The 24,778-nt window shown below is 44.5% G+C and overlaps 1 protein-coding gene across 5 annotated transcripts; it reads left to right on the forward strand.

Annotated features, from left to right (window-relative positions):
* Positions 1 to 2,045: 2,045 nt before the first annotated feature.
* chd4b (chromodomain helicase DNA binding protein 4b) lies at positions 2,046 to 24,345 on the forward strand. 5 transcript variants are annotated; one of them, XM_084027738.1, is made up of 40 exons: positions 2,046 to 2,275; positions 2,583 to 2,791; positions 3,218 to 3,342; positions 4,523 to 4,777; positions 4,889 to 5,004; positions 5,111 to 5,210; positions 5,330 to 5,534; positions 5,662 to 5,783; positions 6,119 to 6,242; positions 6,470 to 6,642; positions 7,128 to 7,373; positions 7,597 to 7,800; positions 7,929 to 8,140; positions 8,531 to 8,662; positions 8,757 to 8,856; positions 9,027 to 9,218; positions 9,533 to 9,733; positions 10,753 to 10,890; positions 11,065 to 11,186; positions 11,285 to 11,458; positions 11,663 to 11,804; positions 11,899 to 12,148; positions 12,253 to 12,377; positions 12,465 to 12,557; positions 12,658 to 12,799; positions 13,627 to 13,796; positions 13,960 to 14,137; positions 14,851 to 14,937; positions 15,950 to 16,041; positions 16,151 to 16,284; positions 16,995 to 17,139; positions 17,233 to 17,389; positions 19,016 to 19,101; positions 19,232 to 19,490; positions 19,568 to 19,624; positions 19,784 to 19,954; positions 20,150 to 20,258; positions 20,983 to 21,115; positions 21,209 to 21,404; positions 23,028 to 24,345. In XM_084027738.1, exons 2-40 carry the CDS (start codon positions 2,728 to 2,730, stop codon positions 23,222 to 23,224), a joined length of 5,928 nt encoding a protein of 1,975 aa, XP_083883864.1. In that variant the 5' UTR covers positions 2,046 to 2,275; positions 2,583 to 2,727; the 3' UTR covers positions 23,225 to 24,345. The 5 variants fall into 5 exon arrangements, with proteins under 5 accessions (XP_083883864.1, XP_083883865.1, XP_083883861.1 ...); XM_084027739.1 differs by having other exon boundaries at positions 13,963 to 14,137; XM_084027735.1 differs by having other exon boundaries at positions 2,047 to 2,275; positions 13,960 to 14,149.
* Positions 24,346 to 24,778: the final 433 nt, after the last annotated feature.

A 24,778-nucleotide genomic window follows, 5' to 3' on the forward strand; every position in this document is an offset into this window, starting at 1 on the left:
ACTGTATATATATACTGTATATATACTGTATATATATATATATACTGTATATATGTAGTTGATATTGTGCCAATTTGTTTTGACCTTTGTGTGGGAATTCTGGCAAAGATGTAAAACCTGACTTTTTATGGTCATATTTATAGCTTGCTTGGGTCTGAGATACGCAGCAGCTTATTTAGGAATGTTTTTACGAATTAAAGCGTATTCACTTTTGACCTGCAACACATAACCTTGGATCAAGAAATGTTTAAGATGTACTCTTGTCATTACTCTCGAGGACTTAACCACCTGTTGGTCTGTAATGCTCTTGAATGACTTGACCATTCCAAACAATCTGATCCCGATCACCATGGTCTAAGAGACGGATGCAATGCAGCTCTAATAACAACAAAGGATAAATAAGTGCAATTCAGAGTATTCAGTGTATCAATAAAAATGTTTTCAGAATCATTAAACTCATTTGGCCTTCAATTGCACCCTCTGCGCTTTTACTTTGAAATGAAATGAAAAGACATATGAATAAAACAGACCCCGCTGAGCCAAAATGATCATCCAGCGGCCACTTTTATTTATCCTTTCTTCTTTTACAAAGTAAGCAGCACCAGAACCAAGCGGAAAATGTGCAGCTGGGGCAGTCTCCTGTAATAGATGTTTTAGTGAATTTATCTGACACTTTTTCTTTTGTAAAGTATAATTGCAATCTGCTGTAGTTGATGTGGCATGCTTTGAATTCAATTCAATTTTATTTATAGTGTCAAATCACAACAGAAGTCATCTCAGGACACTTAACACATTGAGCAGGACTAGAATACGCTCAAAATTTCAAGAGTCAACACAATTTCAAATTCCCAACATCACCCAGGGGCAAGCGTTACAGCGACAGTGGCGAGAATCTGGGTAATTCTACAACCATTAAAAACTAACTTTCACATTCATAATGATTTGATGCATCTCAAATCTTATTTACTGCTTCACAAACTGAACTTGAAAGGAACATTTTGTGTGTTTTATGAAGCACTCACCTTTGACTTGCATCCTCACCACGGCAGACCAAAATGCAGGTGATGTACAGCCGCTGTCAATTCTTGTGGACTTGCACACCCATTGGTGAATGTTGCGCTTGAAAGACTTGATCATACATAGATCGTTAGATCACAGTCTTATTGGTCAATTAAACGGATGTGGTACAGTCTATGTGCGGTAACAACAGTGTAACGGGTGCGGTCTATGTGGGGTAACAACAGTGCAACGGGTGCGGTCTATGTGGGGTAACAACAGTGTAACGGGTGCGGTCTATGTGCGGTAACAACAGTGTAACGTGTACGGTCTATGTGCGGCGACAACAGTGTAACGGGTACGGTCTATCTGCGGTAACAACAGTGTAACAGGAGGCCTCAGCCTGGTGCTGAGCAGCAGTGTAGGCATCAAAGTGTGTGACACACATCCAGTTGTGTTACACCACCAGGTTCAGCAGGCCTGCTGTACCTGCACTGCACGCGTTCAGTCTACCTGTGTTTGGACTCTGACTTCTCGGCATGTCCACTCCCAGGTGGATGCTCAGTGAGTATTATGGTCTGTCACCAGTGGACTTGTGTTCCCCCGGAGACCATGTGACTGGAGTTTTTTTTTCTTCCTTTCTTGTCTTTTTAGAAGTTGTATATTATGGGATGTGTGCTGCTACTGCTGGAGTATTATGGTCTGTCGAGGAGTGGGGGGGGGGGGGGGGAGTCACCATGACGACGGGGTTGCTAAGGGGGCTGGGACTACTAGTGGAAAGGGGAAGGAGTGTGCATGCAACGAGCCTGGTGCATGCATGTCTACCAGTAGTGGTAGTGTGTGTGCGTGCCTGCCTGTGTGCGTGTGCATGCGCGCGCGCGTGGTGGAGGGGGTGGGGGCAGGCAGAGTATTATGGTCTGTCCGTTGCGAGGTAACTATGCAGAGTCCTGTGTGAGTGTGTGAGTGTGGGAGGGGGGGGGGATTATTATGGGATGTCTGCCCCTTTGTGTGTTTGTGTGAGGATGTTAGCTAAGCTCTGCCTGTAAGGTTGGGGGAGAGAGAAGAGGGGGACGGAGCAACGTGTTCTGGGTCATTGACGGTTCATTTTCCAAACACATTTCGCTGATCGTGGTTCAGCCGTTCTTAACGAATGAGCTCTAAATGACAACAACTGCCGCACAAACAGGCTGACTTCTTATTCATTCTTCACACCGAGAGAGAGAGAGAGGGGGAGATAGAGCACACCTCGACCCGGGACTACACACATACACACTCTACAGTAAGTTTCTAATGTGTGAAGGTAGGGTTTCTATGCTTCAACTTTTCTTTAACGCGTTGTTTCAACTCGACAGTCCGAATGTGCAGCTCATACTTGTAATAATGCTGAATGTCACACTTAACTTCATCCACTCCTGTCTGGAGAAATACCTGCAAATCAACATCAGACCCTGTCAAAGCTCACAAACAGTTATCCAACTTCTTCGGTTACGCAGGTGGTCAATTAGATCGGCCGCTATGTAAATACTGGGAGACAAGGCAGGATTACGTGAGCTACCGACCAATGCCGTTTATTTATTTATTTTCAGCACCCACCGCCCCCTCCCTTCCTGGACACCCCCGGTCCATTCTCCGGCAGTCCCACGTCATTTTCCCTCCTCCCTCGCCGACCGAGGAGCAAGGTTTAGGAGGGATTAATTCGACCAGCAAGACATAAAATTAAACGCTGCGAACATGTCGGGCAGCGAAGATGAGAGGGAAGACTTCAGAGCCGCGGACGAGCCCTCACTTCCTCACGGTAAGCTCGTTATTTATTTATTTGATATATTCCTCGCTCTCAAGGAGGTCCATCTCTGTGCTCGCCGAAGCTAACGTTAGCTTAAGCTAGCCAGTCCGTCACTCGCCATTATCGACTAGTTAGCTAACTTGTCAAGGAAGTGTTCATAGTTCGACATTTACTTTCTTCACCCCTCTTCTTTCGCAAATCTTTTTTGCGAATCTTCCTCTCGAGTGCGGGCGTCAACTGTCAAAGTTTCAGAGTCAGAGAACAGACAAGTTTGAACCTGTTCTGTTGTGGCATTCGCGGGTGTGTGCGTACACGCGTGCGTGCGTGCACGAACGTTTGCCAAGTCGTGCCAGTGCGCGCGTCTGCTCTCCTCTGGCCTGCAGCAGAGCTGCTGTCCTGTCCGTGTCTTCTCCCACTGATGGCAGCATGTCACCGCAGGTGAGGACGAGCTGGAGGATGCTGTGTCTGAGGTAGAGGAGGTACCAAAGGCGAAGAAGAAGAAGAAAGCCAAGAAGAGCAGCCGAGAGAGCAGGAGCAGCAAGAGGCAGAGACCCGTCAGAGAGGTTAGTTTGTCAAACTTTTCGTGTCCGTTAAAAAGGCTGTGACTTGGGGAAATCACAAGGGACCTCGGGCTCCGGTGTAGGCCGCCTGATCTACTAATGAGTTTATTTCATAGCAGGGGAGCAAAGCAGCGCTGGAAGTGTATTGATCATCATTTTTGTGCACATATGATGTAAATAAGGACTCACAGATAATGTATTGTCATTATTCACGTGCACACAGTGTTGCACTACGAAATGCAGTTGTTGCTCATTTGCTCCATGTGGAAAAAAAACACAAAAGCAGTAGTCTATTTACATCCTGCACTCTGTCCCTGGTCCGCCTGTCAGTGCAGTAGCTTGTGAGTAGTTGTCAGTAGGGAGGGCTCCACGTCAAAGTGTCCTTGAGCGGGTAGTTGACTTTACAGATATATGCTTAGGATGCGTTAAATGCAGAGGTCGGATGAAGATTAAATTAAACGTACGTATGCGTTTGATCTGGGGGTGCCAGGATGAAGCCAGGTATCTTGTTAAGATGTGGGTACAACGATATGTGATCATCTGTTGCTGGGGTAGCCCAACACTTATTTCATCCATCTTGATTTCCTGCAAGTGGACATCAGCAAGGAGCAGGCTGGGTCGGGGTAAGAAATTAGAGATAAGCACATTCCTGAAATTAGTGCTGCAACTAACCATTAGTTTCCCCGATTAGTGTGCAGATAATATTCTCAATTAATGGCTTTGATTCATAAAATACCTGTAAAAAGTGAATGATGCGTATAGATGACTCATTTGAACTGCTTCTTTTGTCTGACAGTTCAAAGTCATTCCAAAGATATTCAGTTTACAATGAGATGACAGAAACACACATTTTTAAATGAACTTTTTTTGATAATCAATTAATTCTTATGAGACATTTTTAATGGGACAATGCCAAACTTTTTTTAATGTAAACAGATTAATTGATTAGAGAGAGAGGTGGTTATTTGTTAATGGTTATTAACACATTTTCTGTCTATTAGTGATGAACCTGTACAGACCTCCACATCCCACATAGAGTGGCATAATTATTGCAACACATAAAATAAAAAGGATGACAATTTAATTTCTTATTTATAAAATATATCAAGATACATGAAAAAAAAACTATATATATGCACCATTGTCTTTGTGTCATTTGAAAAAATGCCCCTATGTGTTGTAGGAGTTGCCAGTCAGCTCCCCAGAGCACCTGATGGGAGTAGAAGGAGGAGAGAGAGATGCTGAAGAGGGAGGTGTGCGGTCGGCGAGTGAAGGAAGTGATTATGCCCCTGGGAAGAAAAAAAAGAAGCGCTCCAGCGCTGCCAAAGAAAAGAAGAAAGGAGGTGCGGCAACAGAGAAAGGAGGCTCATCCAGCTCAAAGAGCAAACGTAAAGATCCAGAACCAGAAGACGATGACGACGATGACGACGACTGCCAGGTAAAGATTCAGCTGCAGAGTGCAGAGTCAACTCCTTCAGGGCTGACATGACAAACGAACCTCCCCTGGCTGTTTTTTGTTTGTTCTTCAAACCCTCTCCTCTCGCCTCAGCCTAAAAGCTCCACTCAACTGCTGGAGGCCTGGGGCATGAAAGACATAGACCACGTCTTTACTCAGGAAGACTACAGCTCCCTCACCAACTATAAGGCCTTCAGCCAGTTCGTCAGGTGAAGACACCCTTTGATCAACAGTATTGTCGTTGCCTCCCTTGTTATTGAAGGAGCTATTTATGTGTGAAATTATTAATATTCACTTTACATTTTATGTCCACAGACCTTTAATTGCTGCTAAGAACCCCAAAATTGCTGTGTCCAAGATGATGACTTTAATGATGGCTAAGTGGAGAGAATTCAGCACCAACAATCCTCTTAAGGTATTGCAATCCCGACCGATGTTGCAGGTCTACTTGGTAATGAACCATACGTTTCTGTCCTCTGGTGTGTTTGCCATTAGAGAGTAGAGTTTCTCACTGTGCTGTGTCCTCTCCTGTAGGGTTGCGCCACTGCCAATGCAGCCCTTGCAGCTGCCAATGTGGCTGCAGCTGTGGAGAACATGGTGGTGGCAGGGACAGATGGAGGGCTCGAGACCAGTGCTGCCGCTTCACCTGCTCCTGTTCCTCCCATCGCTCCGCCCCCCGCCGCCCCCCCAGCAGCCCCGGCACCTCCACTCCGCAAGGCCAAGACCAAAGAGGGCAAAGGTAAAGTACACGTGATTGTTAAACTTTATAATTGAATAAAATCTGAAGAAAAGCATGGTTTGTAATTTTTGAAGTCTGTAAAAAAGTACTACCTCCTGATTAAACTTTAATCTCTATGTCTTCTCAGGTCCCAATGCTCGCAAGAAGTCGAAGTCAGCAGCTAAGCCTCCGCTGAAGCCCAAACCCAAGAAGGTGGCGCCACTCAAGATCAAATTAGGGGGCCTCAACAGCAAGAGGAAGCGCTCCTCTGTAAGATACTTTTCATGCAACCCTATTTTCTGTTTTACAGTACATGATACAAGTCTTTACTCGGAATGATCATTTATTAAGCTCCTGTCACCTGCTAGCCACCTGCTGATTACAGTTCAAGGGGTTAGCGGTGTTTTACGGTGGACCAGCCTTTCTCCTGACTCAGAGTTTTGCTTAGCTTTTTACATTATTATATTTCTTAAAGGGTAAATTATAAACATCCTTATTCTTTAAATTTGAGGATTAGACGATCGTTGGGTGAGCATATTGATTACATGCTATAGTATAACCAGTTATTTCTCCAATTCCCATTGTCCTCACTGTTTCTCTGTCAGAGTGATGAAGATGAACCTGATGTTGAAAGTGACTTGGAAGATGGGACTTTCTCTGTGTCAGACGGCTCCAATCGCAGCAGCCGTCCAAAGAAGAAACCCAAGAGTGCGAAGAAAAAGAAGAAAGGTCGGCATGGAAATATTACTGAAATCAAATGTTCTGTTATTATGTGCATCAGTGCTAGACAAAGATATCGGAACAGACTGCAGCTTAATGTGGGAGATTTTTCTTTGTCGAATAAGTCAAATCAAAGGAAAGGCCAAAAAATGAAGGCCTTCACTGCTCATGTGTCCAGGTCTCTGTATCTCTATCTATTTATTTCCTGCTAACTTTCGGCGGGTGTCCTTTCTCAGTGGAGACGGATGATGGCGACGGCTACGAGACGGACCACCAGGACTACTGTGAGGTGTGCCAGCAGGGAGGAGAGATCATTCTGTGTGACACCTGTCCCAGAGCTTATCACATGGTCTGTTTGGACCCCGACATGGAAAAGGCCCCTGAGGGCAAGTGGAGCTGCCCACACTGTGTGAGTCCAGCAGATCAAAAATCAAAGTATATTATTGTGTGGAAGTGTATTACAGGAAAGTTGCACTGACAGGAGCGTTAGTTGTTAGGAAATGGACTTTGTTAATGGTGATCTAAAAATCTTTTTGTGTTTTCCATTTCTCTTTGTCCTCTACCCCCCCCCCCCCCCCCCCCCCCATCTTCTGCTCATGTTCCCATCTATCCTCTCCTATTTCCCACCACATGTCTCACCACCACCCCCATCCTCCATTTCCTCTTCTTGTCCCTCCCCTCCGTCTCCCTCCACTATGGCTCCACACGCAAACATGCACACGCGCTCGCACGCGATGCACACACACACACACCCCACCCCCGCCGCTCTTGAAAAATCACCCCACACCCCTCCCCTTTTCCTTTCACTCTGTTCCGCATACCTTCCTTGCCTGTCTGCCCCCCTCCCCCCCTCCCTCTCACACCACCTCCCTCTGTCTGAAATTCTGCCACCAGGAGAAGGAAGGGATCCAGTGGGAGGCCAGGGATGAGCTCTCTGAGGCCGAAGCGGAGGATGAGGAGGACAGGAGGGACGAAGGGGTGGAGGAAGAAGACGACCACCACATTGAGTTCTGCAGGGTGTGCAAGGATGGAGGGGAGCTGCTTTGCTGTGACACCTGCCCCTCCTCCTACCACATCCACTGCCTCAATCCTCCTCTCCCTGAAATCCCCAATGGGGAATGGATCTGCCCCCGCTGCAAGGTGAGCGCTGTGCACTGGTGCATGTGAGTCTGCGTGTGCTCATGTGGGTGTTCGTGCAAGTGCAGATTATATCTTTTGCATGTCTATAGTACTTTAGTTAAACCATGGCAGCTTTTCACCCTTCCCATTATTCTTAAAAATAGAATTTATTATCAGTGGGAAAGCAATTCTGTTTATTGACAAACACCATATTTTCTAAATGATGTACTCCTCTTTCTAACAGTGTCCACAGATGAAGGGCAAAGTCCAGAAGGTTATAACATGGCGATGGGGGGAGCCACCAGCCCCCACGCCTGTCCCCCGGCCTGCTGACCTCCCTGCTGATGCTAATGATCCCCCGCCGCTGGCAGGCCGCAGGGAGAGGGAGTTCTTTGTCAAATGGTGCAACATGTCCTACTGGCACTGCTCTTGGGTGTTTGAGCTACAGGTAACACACACACACTTGATGAAAATGTAGTTGAGAATGTTTCTTCCTTGCACTTAACGCACTCAAAGGCACAAGACACACACAAACCCAGTGGTCCCTCTCTCCACCTCACTGTCGCTCGCCCCCAGTTGGAGCTGAACTGCCAGGTGATGTTCCGTAACTACCAGAGAAAGACCGACATGGATGAACCGCCGCCTGTGGATTTTGGAGGTGAGGGTGATGAAAACAAAAGCACCAAGAGAAAGAACAAGGATCCTCTTTTCATCCACATGGAGCAGGAGTTTTATCGCTATGGAGTTAAGATGGAGTGGTTGATGATCCACCGCATCCTCAACCACAGGTAAGACACTCATGTGAAACACACAGTTCACCTGTAAAAAAAAGCAGCATGCGGTACGCTTATAGATTGCTCTGAAGGTTTGGCCCCATCAGACTGAATTACTATTGCTTTAATTTGTATTGTGATAGTTACCGGCTTAAACGTTTGTTTTATTACTAATAACTCATAAAAAACTGCAATAGTATAAATGCAAAAAGCTTAGTATTGCAATATATTTTCACTCCATGAGAATGACGAGCAAGAATATCATGCTGACAGGCAGTACTTAAGACTCATAAAGACTAAAATTAACGTCTTCTAATCTTACATGAACTGCACAGTTATGCACACCTGGAGAGCAAACACAGAAAAAGAATAACTCCATCTTTCTCATATGTTTTTTTATGTTAGTGTTGATAAAAAGAACAATGTACATTACTTGATCAAATGGAGAGATCTGGCCTATGACCAGTCGACCTGGGAGGGAGAAGACATGGACATCCCAGAGTTTGACACCTACAAACAGACATACTGGAATCACAGGTATGCAGAGACTTGGAGAATGTTGGATAATACTTCTCTCGTGGTCCTCATAAATGCAGTTGAAAATATGTTTTTTTTATCCCTTCTCTTTAAGAGAGTTGATGATGGGTGAAGAGGGCAAACCTGTTAAGAAGCTGAAGAAGACGGTCAAAGTCAAGAAGGCAGAGCGTCCACCTGCCAATCCAGTTGTAGATGTAAGTACCTTGAAGCAAACAAAGCAAAAACTTTTTTTATTTTTTTATTTTTAAACTGCCTTAATTATAAAATAAAGCCTTGCTGTCATTGTGGGTTCCCTTGGCAGAATAAAAGCAGCTGGAGTCAGGACAGATGTGCATTGATATACTTCTTGGTTTCTTCCTTTCAGCCCACCATCAAGTTTGATCGGCAGCCTGACTACCTGGACAGCACAGGAGGCACCCTGCATCCCTACCAGCTGGAGGGGCTGAACTGGCTGAGGTTCTCCTGGGCTCAGGCCACAGACACAATCCTGGCAGATGAGATGGGACTAGGAAAGACCGTACAGACTGCTGTCTTCCTCTACTCATTGTACAAGGAGGTAGGAACAGTACATGATTGTTTTTGTGTTGTCCTGATGCCGTTTTGTCCAGTCTGCCCTCCCCTGTCGATCAATGTTAGTGGGTAGGGTTTCAGACATGTGACACACAGTACACATGTGTCCGATGAAAGGGGATAAGCTTTAAGTAAGGACCTCTATCCTAAAGGCAGGGCAAGACAAATACTAGTCGACCTGGGAGGGAGAAGACATGGACATCCCAGAGTTACAAGTGTTGTTTATGGATAAACTATAAACTGTGTGTGTGTGTGTGTGTGTGTGTGTGTGTGTGTGTGTGTGTGTGTGTGTGTTTACAGGGTCACTCCAAAGGTCCCTTCCTGGTTAGTGCTCCCTTGTCCACCATCATTAACTGGGAGAGAGAGTTCGAGATGTGGGCCCCTGACATGTATGTGGTGACCTACGTAGGGGACAAGGACAGCAGGGCTGTCATCAGGGAGAACGAGTTCTCTTTTGAGGGAAACGCCATCCGAGGTGGGAAAAAAGCATCGAAGATGAAGGTAAGAAAGAAAGTACATCGGTTTGAATCGGTGCCGTGTAGGGGTGGGCGATATGGCAAAAATATCATATCACAATTCTTTTCAGGCAGGATTACGATCTTATCATGATTCTTTTTCATGTTGGTTTGCAAGACCGTTTTGCAAGTTACTGAACAGTACAACCAAACTAATTTCCCTATTTAAAAAAATATAGCCCTACAAGGTAACAAAACTGAAAGAATAACAGACCATTATGGCCAAAGTACCTTTTTGAACAGATTTGAATCAAATTTGCAATTCTGCAAAGTATGAACATTCAGCAAGAATTTTAAAAGGTAAAACAACACTATAAATAGTGAATTCTTTTTAGGGACCAACTCCTCCGTTTTGGCCTCCGTGCCGCTTGCGCGCCGTATACAAGCTGTTCGTAATCCCTCAGCGAAGGGGCAGAGGTGCGATGGCGTATTAGGGCCACTGTAGTTAAAAAAAATAAATGGAGCCGAGAGAGGTGCGCAATATTAAATAAATGTACGTACATTCATGGGACGCTAGCATAAATGCCGGTTGTTTGTTAGCGTCGTAATAAAGTAGCATATCTGCAACTTTTTTCTCTGAATATTGCCCCCCTCTCTCGGCTCCGTTTGTTTTCATACAGTGGCCCTGATACGCCGTCGTACAGAGGAGCAGAATATCTGCTGCAGCACGATCCAGCGGCCCAAACGTTCAAGACTTTTACTACCTTTTTAAAGACTGCGTTTACACACACAAAACGTTTCCGTGTGGACGGCGAATGTTGCTAATATCCAAATATCGGATCGGGACATCCCTACTGCATACTAACCCGTGATGTCCTGTATTGTATTAAAAGTTACACTGATTGGATTTTACAGTACAAAAATATACCTGCAGCCAAATTATACAAAGCTTCTACCAGCAGTTTTAGCTTGTGTCCCTCTATTACCAGACACTTGTTTGCAGATTCTTCTTATTTCCCTCCTCTGCAGCTAAACTAATATCTCTCTTCTCTCTGTGCTTTACAGAAAGACTCAACAGTCAAGTTCCATGTCCTGCTGACGTCCTATGAGTTGATTACCATTGACCAAGCTGTGTTGGGCTCCATTGAATGGGCCTGTCTGGTTGTGGACGAGGCTCACAGGCTCAAAAACAACCAGTCCAAGGTAATAACACAGAGAACATGCAGGTGTTTCTTTAGCCTGCGTTTGTTGAATTGAAAAGAATTGGCAATTTACAGTACCTATATCACTGCTGTATTACACTGAAAATACCAACTACGATGTGTGTTTCATTATTAAGTTCAATGGCCAAAATGTCTTTTTCTCTCTGCCTGTTAGTTCTTCCGCATTTTGAACAACTACCCGCTGCAACACAAGCTACTGCTAACTGGCACTCCTCTTCAGAACAACCTGGAGGAGCTCTTCCACTTGCTGAACTTCCTGACGCCAGAGAGATTCAAGTCAGTAGCCCCACATGTGGCTACAGCGTATGCAGCTATATTGCAGATACAATCAGGACACTCACCCCCGCTGTTTTTTTTCATCTCTCTCTCTGCAGCAACCTGGAAGGCTTCCTGGAAGAGTTTGCAGATATTGCCAAAGAGGACCAGATCAAGAAGCTCCACGACATGTTGGGACCACACATGCTCAGAAGACTGAAGGCTGACGTTTTCAAACACATGCCTTCAAAGACTGAGCTTATTGTTCGAGTGGAGCTGAGCCCCATGCAGAAGTATGTTGAAAGAAGATCTTTAGCTATATGTTTTAACAGATAAATTATGAAAATGTCATGAAAATGACAACAGTCTATATATTGAACACTGGATGGTCATTTTTCTGTTATTACTCATAATAGGGTGCAAAATCTTTTACTTTGTCTAATCTCTGTAGTCTCTTTTCTCGTGATATTTTTCACCTTTTTTTCTTTGTAACAAAGGAAATACTACAAGTTCATCCTAACGCGTAACTTCGACGCCCTGAACACTCGTGGAGGAGGAAACCAAGTGTCCCTGCTCAACGTGGTGATGGACCTGAAAAAGTGCTGCAATCACCCCTACCTCTTTCCTGCAGCTGCCATGGTATGATCCTCACACCATTACAAGGGAACACACGGTTCCTTCTGGGGGTGAACTACGTCTGTGTGTTGAAACGTTTTAATTCATTTTAATGTAGGAGGCACCAAAACTTCCAAATGGCATGTATGAGGGCAATGCTCTGACCAAGTCTTCAGGAAAGCTGACGCTTCTCCAGAAGATGATGAAGAAGCTTAAGGAGGGAGGCCACAGGGTTCTGGTCTTCTCCCAGATGACCAAAATGTTGGACCTGCTGGAAGACTTCCTGGAGAACGAGGGATACAAATATGAGAGAATTGATGGAGGAGTCACCGGCAGCTTGAGACAGGAGGCCATTGACCGCTTTAATGGTACATGTGCTGCTTGTATTGCCTAAAAGCAGCTGCTCTGGTGCTATCAGTCTTCTAATTGTCTTTCTTTCTGGGTTTTCATGTTCTGTCTTAAATCTCAACAGCTCCCGGTGCTCCCCAGTTTGCTTTCCTCCTTTCTACCAGAGCGGGTGGCTTGGGCATTAATCTTGCCTCTGCTGACACCGTTGTCATCTACGACTCTGACTGGAACCCCCACAACGACATCCAGGTATGCAAACGCCTACGTCCACACCAGTGTTGTGTCCCTTTGGATGACAGGCCTTTCTGACATCGGGTTCATGCCTCTGCTTTGTAGGCGTTCAGCAGAGCTCACCGTATTGGCCAGAACAGGAAAGTGATGATTTATCGCTTCGTCACCAAAGCCTCTGTGGAGGAGAGGATCACACAGGTCTGTGAAAAGGAACACCACAAAAAACTACAGTTGTATACGATGTCAGCATTCTGTTATCACCTGCTCACCAGTTGTGTGTCCACCCTCCCACTGCCAGGTGGCAAAGAAGAAGATGATGCTCACTCATCTGGTGGTGCGACCCGGTCTCGGCTCCAAGACGGGCTCCATGTCCAAGCAGGAGCTCGATGACATCCTCAAGTTTGGAACTGAAGAGTTGTTTAAGGATGAACTTGGGGAAGGCGAGTCGCCTGATTTAAGATCCAGAGTTTTGCTTTCATGTTATCTGTGTTTTACTATTTAGAGAGATTAATTATAACCACATCAGAACGGTGCTATGCATCATAGAGCAAAAGGTAACGCTGGCCATTTTTAATTGGCAACTTTTCAATCTTGCTTGGATCTTCTTACTTTGTGACAAGTAGTGTGCAGTTCCAATTAATATAGCAATTAAGTAATTTCACAAATTGCAACATTTTTACAACACAAAAGCAAGAGGTGATACAACTAGTTTGTCCTGAGAAAATCAGAGATCTGTAGTAGGTCAGATTACAGCAAGTTGTGATTGTTGTCTATATTAAGCTTTTTGAGCCATTCTGATACTTCTACATTAGCGGTCACATCAGTAGTAAAAAATGATCTGTAACGTTGTTATGAGATGGCAACAAGCAGGTCAGGAACTTTTTCCTTTAAAATGAAGGCAGCTGAAATCTTTGTGAGGATAATTAACATTATTTTGTATTGTTTGCGTGTTCCTGTAATGTACACTTTTTTTGTCATTGGACAGATATTCAGTTGTTTGTAACATGTGACCTAACTCGAAAAGGCTTGACTGACTTCATTGTTCTGCTTATTGTCATGCTTGTGTTGGGCAGATAAGCAAGATACCAACACTGGGTTGGAGTCGGGATTTCAATTTATTTAACCTTTTATTGATTAAGTTTGTCTCATTGAGACACGGGGTCTCATTTTCAAAATATCACTCCACTGGGATGCCAGTCTGATCTGACTCGTGTTATGGGAAGTAAATGTTGTTTCTGGCTCCTTCCCTTTTTTAATTGACTTTTAGGGGACAACAAGGAGGATGACAGCAGTGTGATCCACTACGATGACCGCGCAATTGACCGTTTGCTAGACAGGAACCAGGATGCCACAGATGACACTGAGCTCCAGAGCATGAACGAATACCTCAGCTCCTTTAAAGTGGCCCAGTATGTGGTCAAAGATGAAGACGATGAGGTATGAGCATCTAAATGTGTGTCGCGAGTGTCTGTAGTTTGAATTGTCTCAAAATGTCCTGAAATTGTAGATCATAACCACAGAAAAAAAACATGCATTTTAGTCTAACTTATTATTATTATTATTATTATTATTATTATTAATCCTCTTTGCTTTCTGCGAGGAGGAGGAGGTGGAAAGAGAAGTGATCAAGCAGGAGGAAAGTGTTGACCCTGACTACTGGGAGAAACTGCTTCGTCACCACTACGAGCAGCAGCAGGAAGACCTCGCCCGAAATTTGGGCAAAGGCAAAAGAACTCGAAAGCCAGTCAACTACAATGACGGCTCCCAGGAGGACCGAGGTATAAGACAGGGTACAGAACAATATATAATGCAACCTCTCTTTGTGTGTGTGTGTGTGTGTGTGTGTGTGTGTGTGTGTGTGTGTGTGTGTGTGTGTGTGTGTGTGTGTGTGTGTGTGTGTGTGAGTGTGAGTGTGAGTGTGAGTGTGAGTGTGAGTGTGAGTGTGTGTGTCGTTGGTGTAACATGCTAGGAGAGCCAGTGAGCGCATCGCAGGAATTTTTATTAGTATTATTAGATTGGTTGAGAATTTGATCATTTCTTTCTTCTCAAACAAAGCATGTTGAAAACAATGTATTTGAATCCAGGGGATGGTCTCATGAAGCAACATTACAAAGTTATTTTAAAATCTGAAGCACAGTGATTCTTAAAGAGCAGTTCTCAGTGCAGTTATTCAGATACCTTTGTCATCTTGCAGTCTCACCCATTTGGTCCACTTGATACAGACCTATTTGAGCAAAGTGAATACAGGAAAACAACAACTGTGGCAGCAGACTTGCCAGTACTTTGATGAACTAATAATTACAACAAACCAATGAAAACATATTTACTAAAATATGTATTTATAGGAACTGAAAAGCAGTAGCTCCCCCTCCTGGCTAAAAAGCAGGGTAACTAATTGGGACTGAAGCTCCACGAGGAGTTGGGAGGTACTTTATCTCGACGATCAATAACATGCTTCTTTTCTTCTCCCTATTCAACACTCTTCATTTAGACTGGCAGGAGGATCAGTCTGACAACCAGTCTGATTACTCGGTGGCATCGGAGGAAGGCGACGAAGACTTTGATGAACGGGCTGAAGGTGAGGCGTGCGTGTGCGTGTGCGTGTGCGTGTGCGTGTGTGTGTGCGTGTGTGCGTGTGTGTGTGCGTGTGTGTGTGTGTGTGTGTGTGTGTGTGTGTGAAGATATAGAGGTTCCATTAAAGTGGTTTGAAGTTGGCCATTAAGATGAATTTGAGTTCAGATTTGGTCCCAGCAATGCTTGTGACCTGGAGGTAGGCCTTCATGTTCCAGCTCTAGTTCTTTCAGCCACTAACATCCTTGGAACTACCTCTACAGATGTTTATTCAGAATCAGACGACAGCTATGATATCCTCATTGACAACCTCTCCAACAACTCCCAGAAAGCCACTTGCCACTGCATCGTCTGCGTTGAGCGTAGAGAGGCAAGGAATGACAGAAAGGAAAAGGAACGAAAGAGAAGAAAAAAAGCAAAGAAACAGGGAAAGAAAATGCAACTCAATGGTTCCTCAGCCAGCTGAAGAGTCTGCTTGCCCTTTATAGGGATTGTTGCTGTTCATATTAAGATGATATTTAAGATATCTTGAAATGCACTTTGTTTAAAAAAGGCACTGTCACTACTGTTTCAGATCAAATTGTTCCCTTGTATTTATAAAGTTTCTGCAAGTTGTTATTTTGGCAGTTGATTTTGTACAAAAGCGTGTACATGTTTATAATCGATTGTATTTCTGTTTTATTTAATTATGGCTCTGTTTCTTCGATTGAGATAAAATATAGACCACCTGACACTGCTTTGAGTTGTAAATGTTCTATAAGCTTGTTGCCTCGAGAAGAAGCATTTAATGTAGAAGTGCCGAGAGATTGTGTGGAGGGACAGCTTCAGCAAGATCAGAATTTGCCTTGATGAGCCGTAAGTGGAGTATCTTCACAGAGCAACTTTAAGAGTTAAGAACACACACGATGATACTTCAAAATTCAGTTTGATTTTTCACTTTAACATTGAATGGCCTCAGTGAGACGTTACTACCTGGAATGTGCACTCAATCTCTGGACTAACTGTTCGTTTCGCTTCAGCTAATGCCCGCAGACCAAGCCGGAAAGGGCTGAGGAACGACCGGGACAAACCTCTGCCTCCGCTCTTGGCCCGAGTAGGGGGGAACATCGAGGTGAGTTCCTGCTGGTGAAAAACCAGCACAAAGACGGAACGTGATAACTCCCTCAAAGTGACTCTCTGGTTAATTTTAGTTTAAACTTGACTTCATTACTACCCGCCAGGTGTTGGGCTTCAATGCACGGCAGAGGAAGGCTTTCCTGAATGCAGTGATGCGTTATGGGATGCCTCCACAGGATGCTTTCACCAACCAGTGGCTGGTCAGGGACCTCCGAGGGAAGTCTGAGAAAGAATTCAAGTGAGTCTCTCAATGAGATGTTTTTCTGCTTGTCCTATTCTTTCATGTGTTGGCAATAGAATGGAAACAATACCTAGCCATGTATTGTTACGGCTCACTTGGCTGGGTTTTTGCTTTCTGCTCCCAGATTTCAAACCGACCAACATGGCGGTTCGTTTGGAAACTTTCTCTTATTTTACGACAATAGTTCACCGAAATGTGTTTCTGAAAACATTTTATGTGAGAAATAAGCTATGCAGTTGTTGAATCTGTTATTATTTTAGATCGACAACGGTCAGTTTAAAAGATTTTCGAGAGCTTGCAGGAGGCGGTGGCGCACCGTCTCTTGACATTTGCCGTGAGCCAAATGCATTGCAGGGCTTCTTACATACTGTAAATCCTCTAATATAGCTTCAGCCAAAATCTCTGCGACGGGATGCATTGCACGGCTGACAATGAATGGGAAGCGTGTAAATAACGCTGCCTGTGGACACTTGCCCCGGCCTCCATTAGAGACCGGCCGTTATTTACCTCCGCCGACAGCGAGACCGGCTAATGTTAGAGACCGGCCAGTACCGGTAATAGAATACAGGCCAGTATTAGAGGATTTACGGTATCTATCATTTTGTTTGATTTGCAATGTATTTTCTTTGTGCAATTATGTGAAATGTGCAAAATATTCCAAATGACGACGACAACGTCTTCTTCTCCTTCTCCTCCATTGTTCTTAGGGCCTATGTGTCTCTGTTCATGCGTCACCTTTGTGAGCCGGGGGCCGATGGAGCGGAGACCTTTGCAGACGGAGTCCCACGTGAGGGTCTGTCGAGGCAGCATGTGCTCACCCGTATTGGTGTGATGTCACTCATAAGGAAAAAGGTACGGTTTACCAGTGACTTTACCAGTTAGAAAAGTAGCACTCCATAGTAAGTGTAGATAATTCAAGTTCTAACAATGAAATGAAACAAACAGGTGCAGGAGTTTGAGCATGTGAACGGTCAGTGGTCGATGCCCTGGATGGCAGAGCTGGAGGAGAACAAAATGGCTGCAGCTTTGGCTGCAGGTGAAGACCCTAAGACTCCTTCTACTGGGACCCCTGCAGACACGCAGCCCAACACTCCTGTCCCAGGTACACACACACACACACACACACACATGTGGAAATGATCACTGCAGACAGGTTAGGTCAGCTTCATGAATCACAATACTGTAGTTAGACATCACAGACAAATACACTGTATGTTGTAGCGCTGTTCTTATGGATATTATTTGAATAATGACATGCATTTCAATTCCTTCGTTGCCCAAACCTCAACACCGCATGGTTTACTTTTCACCGAGACTCACAAGTCGATAACTGAACTAGAGGCGATTCATCTCTGTATGCTGTGGAGAAAAAAACAATATGCTACACACATAAACAGACCCGCTAAATGTTGGGACCAAGGAATATATTTAGCCGCACTTGCATGTGCGCCCTAAATGGTGGAGCCCTGGCTTCCTCAAAAACGGTCCGTGTGGAACAATAATTGCGCTGAGCAGGCCGCATAATGTGCAAGATAGGAATTCAACGAAGCTTCTTGCCTCGAGCATTTTTTGGAATCAAGTTACTCGAATAATAAGACTCACCTGTTCAGACTTTACCTTGACTCTGCATAGCATGACCCACTAACACCCCGCCCCCCCCCCAAAAAAAAGAAAAAAGCTTACCTATAGCACTTTGATCATAGCACTGTTGTTCTTAAGGTATGTTTGCTGAATAGCTACTTTACTCAGACGAGGACCTAACACTTGTTCTATTTTTAGCTCTTACTTTATCGGCAATGATATGTTGTGGTTTCTTTGTTTCCTTCTTTTGACTAATGTGACAAAAGTGTCTGCTAAATGACCTAAATGTAAATGTAACTCGAGGAATCGTTTCAGCCCTACACTGAACGTTTTGTTCAACAAGAGCCTGAAGACAATATCTGTGGTTTTGTCGCTGAAACGGGATGGTTTGTTTGTGACTATTCTCGCCACCATTCTAGCAACAACTTTGCATTTAGAAATCCCCCAGACATTCAGTAGGTGGAGATCTCTGTTTGTCTGATATTGCAAGACGATGTTGACCCTGACCAAAACTCAATGTGAGTGTTTGCTGTCCTACCATTGCCACTTTGCCTTCATGCAGCCTTCCTGCATGCATCTCTGTGCTCATCTGGTTATCTGTGCCAGCTGCCATTGCCTTGTTGTTATGTTACATGTCTGGTCCGCCCTCATGCTCAATACATGTTTTATTTGTCTTTGCTTTTATTCAATGTCTAATCATGTATTTAATATTTGACCTTTTTTGCTATCACTCCTTTTTAGACTGTGTTACTGCTTGTATTGTTTTTTGGGTTGACTTTCGTAACATCTGTCCTGACTGCAGATGAAAAGTAGCTTTTTGGCTAATTCTGGCACATTTACAGTAATGCTCATTAATGTGCACTGTCCCTGTTCAAATAAACCAATAAACTAGGTGTACTTTACATTTAAATCCAAGTCATCACGCTGGAAGGTGGGAGAAGATTTTTTTAAATAATTTAGTCTTTATTCAGATTCCAACACCCTGCATACAAGACAACATGAAACAAATGGCCACAAGATTAACCTTTTTCTTCTTCAAATATTAAGCCTAAAAATGTAATTTATTTTATTGACTGCTATAACATGACAGGATAAATTGCATTTTTTGCATACTCGCCATTGACCTGTGGCTTCTGTTCCTTGTCAGAAGATTTGGCAAAATTGGAGGACAAGGAAGACCTGAAGAAGGAAGGTGAGGATGGCAAAGGAGTCAAAAAGAGCGATGACCCAGAGGTAGGTTCTGCTTGAATATCCACATCATCCATGTTTTGTTTTCACTACAGTCTCATATGTTTTGGGCAGCAACATTGTACTTGGAGTCTGCTGATATGATCTCATTTGAAACTGACTTCCTCTCTCGTAGATTATTGAAATCCCAGATGAGTCTGAAAAATCCCCTGTCCTCGAAAAGAAAGAGGAGGAGGTAGCTTCTGCTTTGGGGAAGGAGGAGAAAGAGAAGGAGACGGGGAATGGAGATGAGGGCAAGGAAAAGGAAGTGGATGACGCAATCAAGGAGAAAGAAGAGAAGGACAAGACTTCAGAGATGGAGAAGGACGCTCCTGCCGAGGTCAAGGGTGAAGGTGCAGAGGGCAAGATGGATTCAGAGGAGGACAAGTCTAAAGGTGAGGCAACCGTTCCACTCTGTGATGTTTCCTTGTTTCCCTTTTTTATCATTCTAACATTGCTTCTGTTGTTATAGCTGGGGAGGGAAAAGAGGAGAAGATGGACACCGGTTCACCAAAGGAGGAGAAGAAAGGTACATGTCAGCACACACAACATAAATGTCATTACACACATCCTCAATACATTTATAAGCTAAATGTACAGTTATGCTGCTGGTACCATCATTTCATGTCATCCATGTCCCGTGTGGAGTTTAAACAGCGTTGCTTGGCGACATGTTGTTTTGTCACAGAGCAAAAAGAGGACAAGGACGCTGTGAAAACAGATGAGTCTGGCAAACTGCAGAACGGAGAGAGCAACAAAGATGGAGCAACAGCTGCAGCGGTGGTTAACGTCGGCGAGGAGAAGAAAAAAGCCACCAAGCAGAGGTTCATGTTCAACATCGCTGATGGAGGATTCACAGGTGGACACGCACACACACACACACACACATGCACGCACACGCACACGCACACACACACACACGCACGCACACACACACGCACGCACGCACACACACACATGCACGCACACACACACACACGCACATACACACACACGCACGCACACTTTACTTTTTGGCTTTCGTGTCTTTTGACCTTTCTGTCCTCCTCTCCAGAGCTTCATTCTCTGTGGCAGAATGAAGAGCGGGCGGCCACTGTCACCAAAAAGACCTTTGAGATTTGGCACCGTCGCCATGACTACTGGCTGCTGGCAGGAATCATACAGTATCCTTTCAAATGGCCAATTTCTCATTGAATTCTCATGTCATGTTTGCTGTTTTGTTGTCTCATTACAGCTGAAATGATAAATTGATTAATCACTGCCAGAAAATATCTCGACTGTTTTGAGAATCTGGTTTTGACTTCTCATATATGAATATTTTCGTATAATATAATAGCTGTTACAAAAAAAGTTTTCTTTCTGCTGACTAGACAAAAAGAGCAAATTAACAGGGTCATTCAAGGGAAATTTCATCAGATTAGCAATATAATAAAATTTTAAGAATATTCTAGGTGGTAGAATCTTGAAACATCACTGGTTGGTAAGTAATGTTCATAGGAGCATTATCTAGTGTGCATGTTCTTCTGCACAGCACCTAGTATTTATGGTCATACTGCATTCTCAGCCCTTTGTTTTGTCTTTCAAACCTTTCGGTTATGAGTGTAAGGTGTTTGTGTGGATTAAGAATGATTTAGGCGTCTATTGATCCAATCAAAGCATATTGGACCAAGCATTCAAAGCAGGTTGTGCAGCGAGGAGCCTTTTCAAAAGAAGAGAAGAAAGTTGATTTGAAGTTCTACATTTACAGCTCGTCCAAGTGTAAAATGATCTGTGACCGATAATTGCTTATTTATTGTCCTTCAAACTTGCTTGAGAAAAAACAGGCATATGATAATATGACTCTCAGAAGGAAACGATGTTGTTACACTTGACCTCGGCGTTTCTCAGACACGGCTACGCTCGGTGGCAGGATGTGCAGAACGATGTGAGGTTCGCCATCCTCAATGAGCCCTTCAAAGGGGAGATGAGCAGAGGAAACTTCCTGGAGATCAAGAACAAGTTTCTCGCCCGCAGGTTCAAGGTGAACTGAGCACGCTCACTTGTGTCACGTGTTTCCCCGTGTGTGAGACTGTTCCTGTCCGTCTGACTGGCGTCTATCTCTGTGCCTGTATAGTTGTTGGAGCAGGCGTTAGTGATCGAGGAGCAGCTGCGCAGGGCGGCTTACTTGAACATGACGGAGGACCCGGCCCACCCCTCCATGGCCCTCAACACTCGCTTCAGTGAGGTGGAGTGTCTTGCAGAGTCCCACCAGCACCTCAGCAAGGAGTCCATGTCTGGAAACAAGCCTGCCAATGCAGTCCTGCATAAAGGTAAAACATATGGACGATCAGAACAGATGGATATAGGGAGGGTTCTTGTGTTCCTGGAAAATAAATACACTGCACACGCTTTTTTTTTTTTTACAAAGTCAGGTGCTGTCCGCCATTCTGCTATTATACCAACTGACATTACATCAACGTTAGAAGAATGGACTAAAGAATAAAGAATCCTCTTCACCCTTGAATGAGAAGTAACTAAGTTCAGCTGAGTTTCACGCCAGAGTATGAAAAAGTTTCGCTAAATGTTTATAAATGCTTGTATTATCAGGTCAACACTTGTCAACACTTGTTGACCTGATAATACAAGCATTTTTAAAAATGTGTTGACCTGATAAATACAAGCATTTATAAAAATGTGTTGACCTGATAATACAAGCATTTATAAAAACTCAGCGAAACTTTTTCATACTCGTCTACGGTGCGGTAGCATAGCAGCTTATTTGATCCGGCTGGTGCTCCGTGAATAAATCCTTGCAGGTGAAGCTGGAGACAATCCTCCCTCTGTCTCACGCGCTCTGGTGCGTCTTCTGCTGCCTCCGGTCGGACGGAACCCGGGGGCGTGTGTCCGACAGAGCACCGTGCACGGCGGTCCGAGATCTGGTCTCTTGCGTTTCATTTTTAATGACAATGTGCCGGCTACGGTCCGTGTTAGCTTCTATGTGTGTGCTAACCTTTTCACATCGGGCTGCTTCAGTAACGAGGGTCAGTACAAAGCTGGCTTTGCCTCGACACTGACCCTCGTAAAAGGATCTGTCCACACAATACGGGCCCCAGCAACTTCACCTGAGACACATAGGCGAGCCATAGCGATACATCCACGTAAACATTGCCACATGCTGCCGCTAGCGTAAGCGGCATGTCTCCTCTCCGAGTAGGCTGACAGACAGAGCTCATTAGCATTTAAAGGTGCAGACACAGAAGCAGCATGTTCTCAGTAGAGCTCATTTGAGCAACTTTTAGACAGCTGAAATTCAGGACCACAGATGGGTTTGGGGCAATGCATATCGAGTACAGTGTTGTTGGACCTCTGACAGCTGTGTGAAATTGATGAAAGCAGTATAATATGTGACCTTTAAAACGTAAGAATGCCCGTGATAAATAGTATCCCAGAGTCTAAGAAACACTTTTATTAAAGCAACAAAACTGAAAAAACCCCTCTAATCCTTACTTGTGGGCAGCTGAATTCACCAAATGTTTGTAATTTTTGCTTGAAAAATGATAACAATCAATCAGTTGTCTGAACAGTTGCTGATAAATAAAACAAGCAGTAGAGATGGAGAGAGGCAGTTTGGCTGTAGTGAGTGTAAGAACAATGACCACATGGTTGTTAGAAGTTGTATCATTTACATTTGCTTTGTGCACTGCTGATGTTATCTGCTGGTCACGTTGCCTCCCATGTTTACAGCCCTACCCATGCTATTTCCTCCTGCCTCTTTTAGTACATTTTGTCAGGCGCAATCTGGTCTGACTACAGGGTAATGCTGAAATATGGTAATGTTGAATCCTTGATTATCACCAAACTGCCTCAAAAACAAGGTCCTTCACTAAGATTATCACGGTGGCGCTCTTTTACTGTAATAAAGTTTGACGTTTTAATACGTGTTGTATTTCCAGTTCTCAAACAGCTGGAGGAACTGCTGAGCGACATGAAGGCTGATGTCACACGTCTCCCGGCAACCATCGCCAGGATACCCCCTGTAGCCGTGCGGCTGCAAATGTCCGAGAGGAACATCCTCAGCCGCTTGGCCAGCCGCGGCCCCGAGGTTACCGTTCAGAACCAGACCTCACAGCAGATGCAGGTGCCACGCTGACCTCGCCTCGCTCCTTTGCTCTCTGACTGAGGCTAGTCGCCCTCACCTCACCGCCATGTAGCAGACATCCTCCCCCTCAACCGCCATGTACAGCACCGTCAGGTTTGTCCTTCTCCTTCTGCACCCACAACCCATCTCGGACTCGGAGAATAATCAGCCGCGCTGCTGGACTTTGATGTGAGAATACTGGACCTGCAGATGTCGGATGAGAGCAAATGGTCTTCGTCCTCCACTGGGATTCAGATGTAACTTATGTAACCTGAACGCTGGACTGAACTGCGGGCAGCTCCACCGACCGGTCCTATTCTGTCTTTATAGCAGGGTCAAACATGTGTATGTAACTATGTAATGAAGATGAAGAAGCTAGACTGGAGACAAAGCAGCATGCTCGGAGTATACAGGTGCTTTGTAGTCATTTTTGGATTATTGAAGCATTGAAGGGATTTTATTGTGCTCATTTTCGCCTTTAGAAAATGGTGATTTTTTTTTAAGTCATTAATGTCCTTGTGTGTGTGTGTGTGTGTGTGTGTGTGTGTGTGTGTGTGTGTGTGTGTGTGTGTGTGTGTGTGTGTGTGTGTGTGTGTGTGTGTGTGTGTGTGTGTGTGTGTGTGTGTGTGTGTGTGTGTGTGTGTGTGTGTGTGTGTGTGTGTGTGTGTGTGTGTGTGTGTGTGTGTGTGTGTGTGTGTGTGTGTGTGTGTGTGTGTGTGAGAAACAGGGCATGTTAATGTGCACCTCTACTGCAGAATGGCCCCGATGCTGAGAGACTGTTACCGTCACTTTTCTATCAGTCACTCCCATGTGTTACCTCTTCCTGCGTCCGTACCCTCCATCCTAAACCTCCACCCCTCTTGTCAGGTGACCCGATCCAGGATGGGCTCTGCTCATGGCCCCAACCAGCACCTCGACATTCCTAAACTCCTCCCTCCTTTTCCCCAAATACGGACATGCAATAGCTCCACAGCTTTTAGGTACATGGGATGGTTTTGAGAACAATTAATTTAATTTCTTACTGTATATTGTTATGTTGTTTTACATTATTGATTATTATTATTATGGTTACCACCTTGTTGTTTCTATCATTGCTGTTTGTTTTTACGAACTACAATAAAAAGTCAACAGTTTTTTTTCAAGGTTTTTTCGTCCATTTTTTAGAAAAGTTCCTATCACTTTGGTGATGAAGTCATTTTCGCCTCATGCCACCAACAGGTAAAAAATGTAATTTGTTCAACACTTAACTTAATGACCAAATAACTGCAGAACTGTCAACAATCCTGGTATTTAGTGCAAGTAGGCTAATGTTGGCATGCTAAGATGTTGAACAGTAAACCTGCCAAAAGTACAGCCTGCTAGCATGTCTGCAGACGTCTGAAAGTCACACCAGATGAAAGTTGAACAGACTGTGTCCATTAGCAGCTTCTTCTGGGAGCCGTGAGCTCTGCCCGACGATGTTTCCTCCGTTTGAATGAGTCTGAAACATCGGCCCTCATCTCTCCCCTTTACCTGGATCCAACCCTGGCATGATCCACACACACATTACTCATGAAACCAGTCAGC

This window comes from Eutrigla gurnardus (genome assembly GCF_963514095.1).
Source record: "Eutrigla gurnardus genome assembly, chromosome: 14".
Taxonomy (NCBI): domain Eukaryota; kingdom Metazoa; phylum Chordata; class Actinopteri; order Perciformes; family Triglidae; genus Eutrigla; species Eutrigla gurnardus.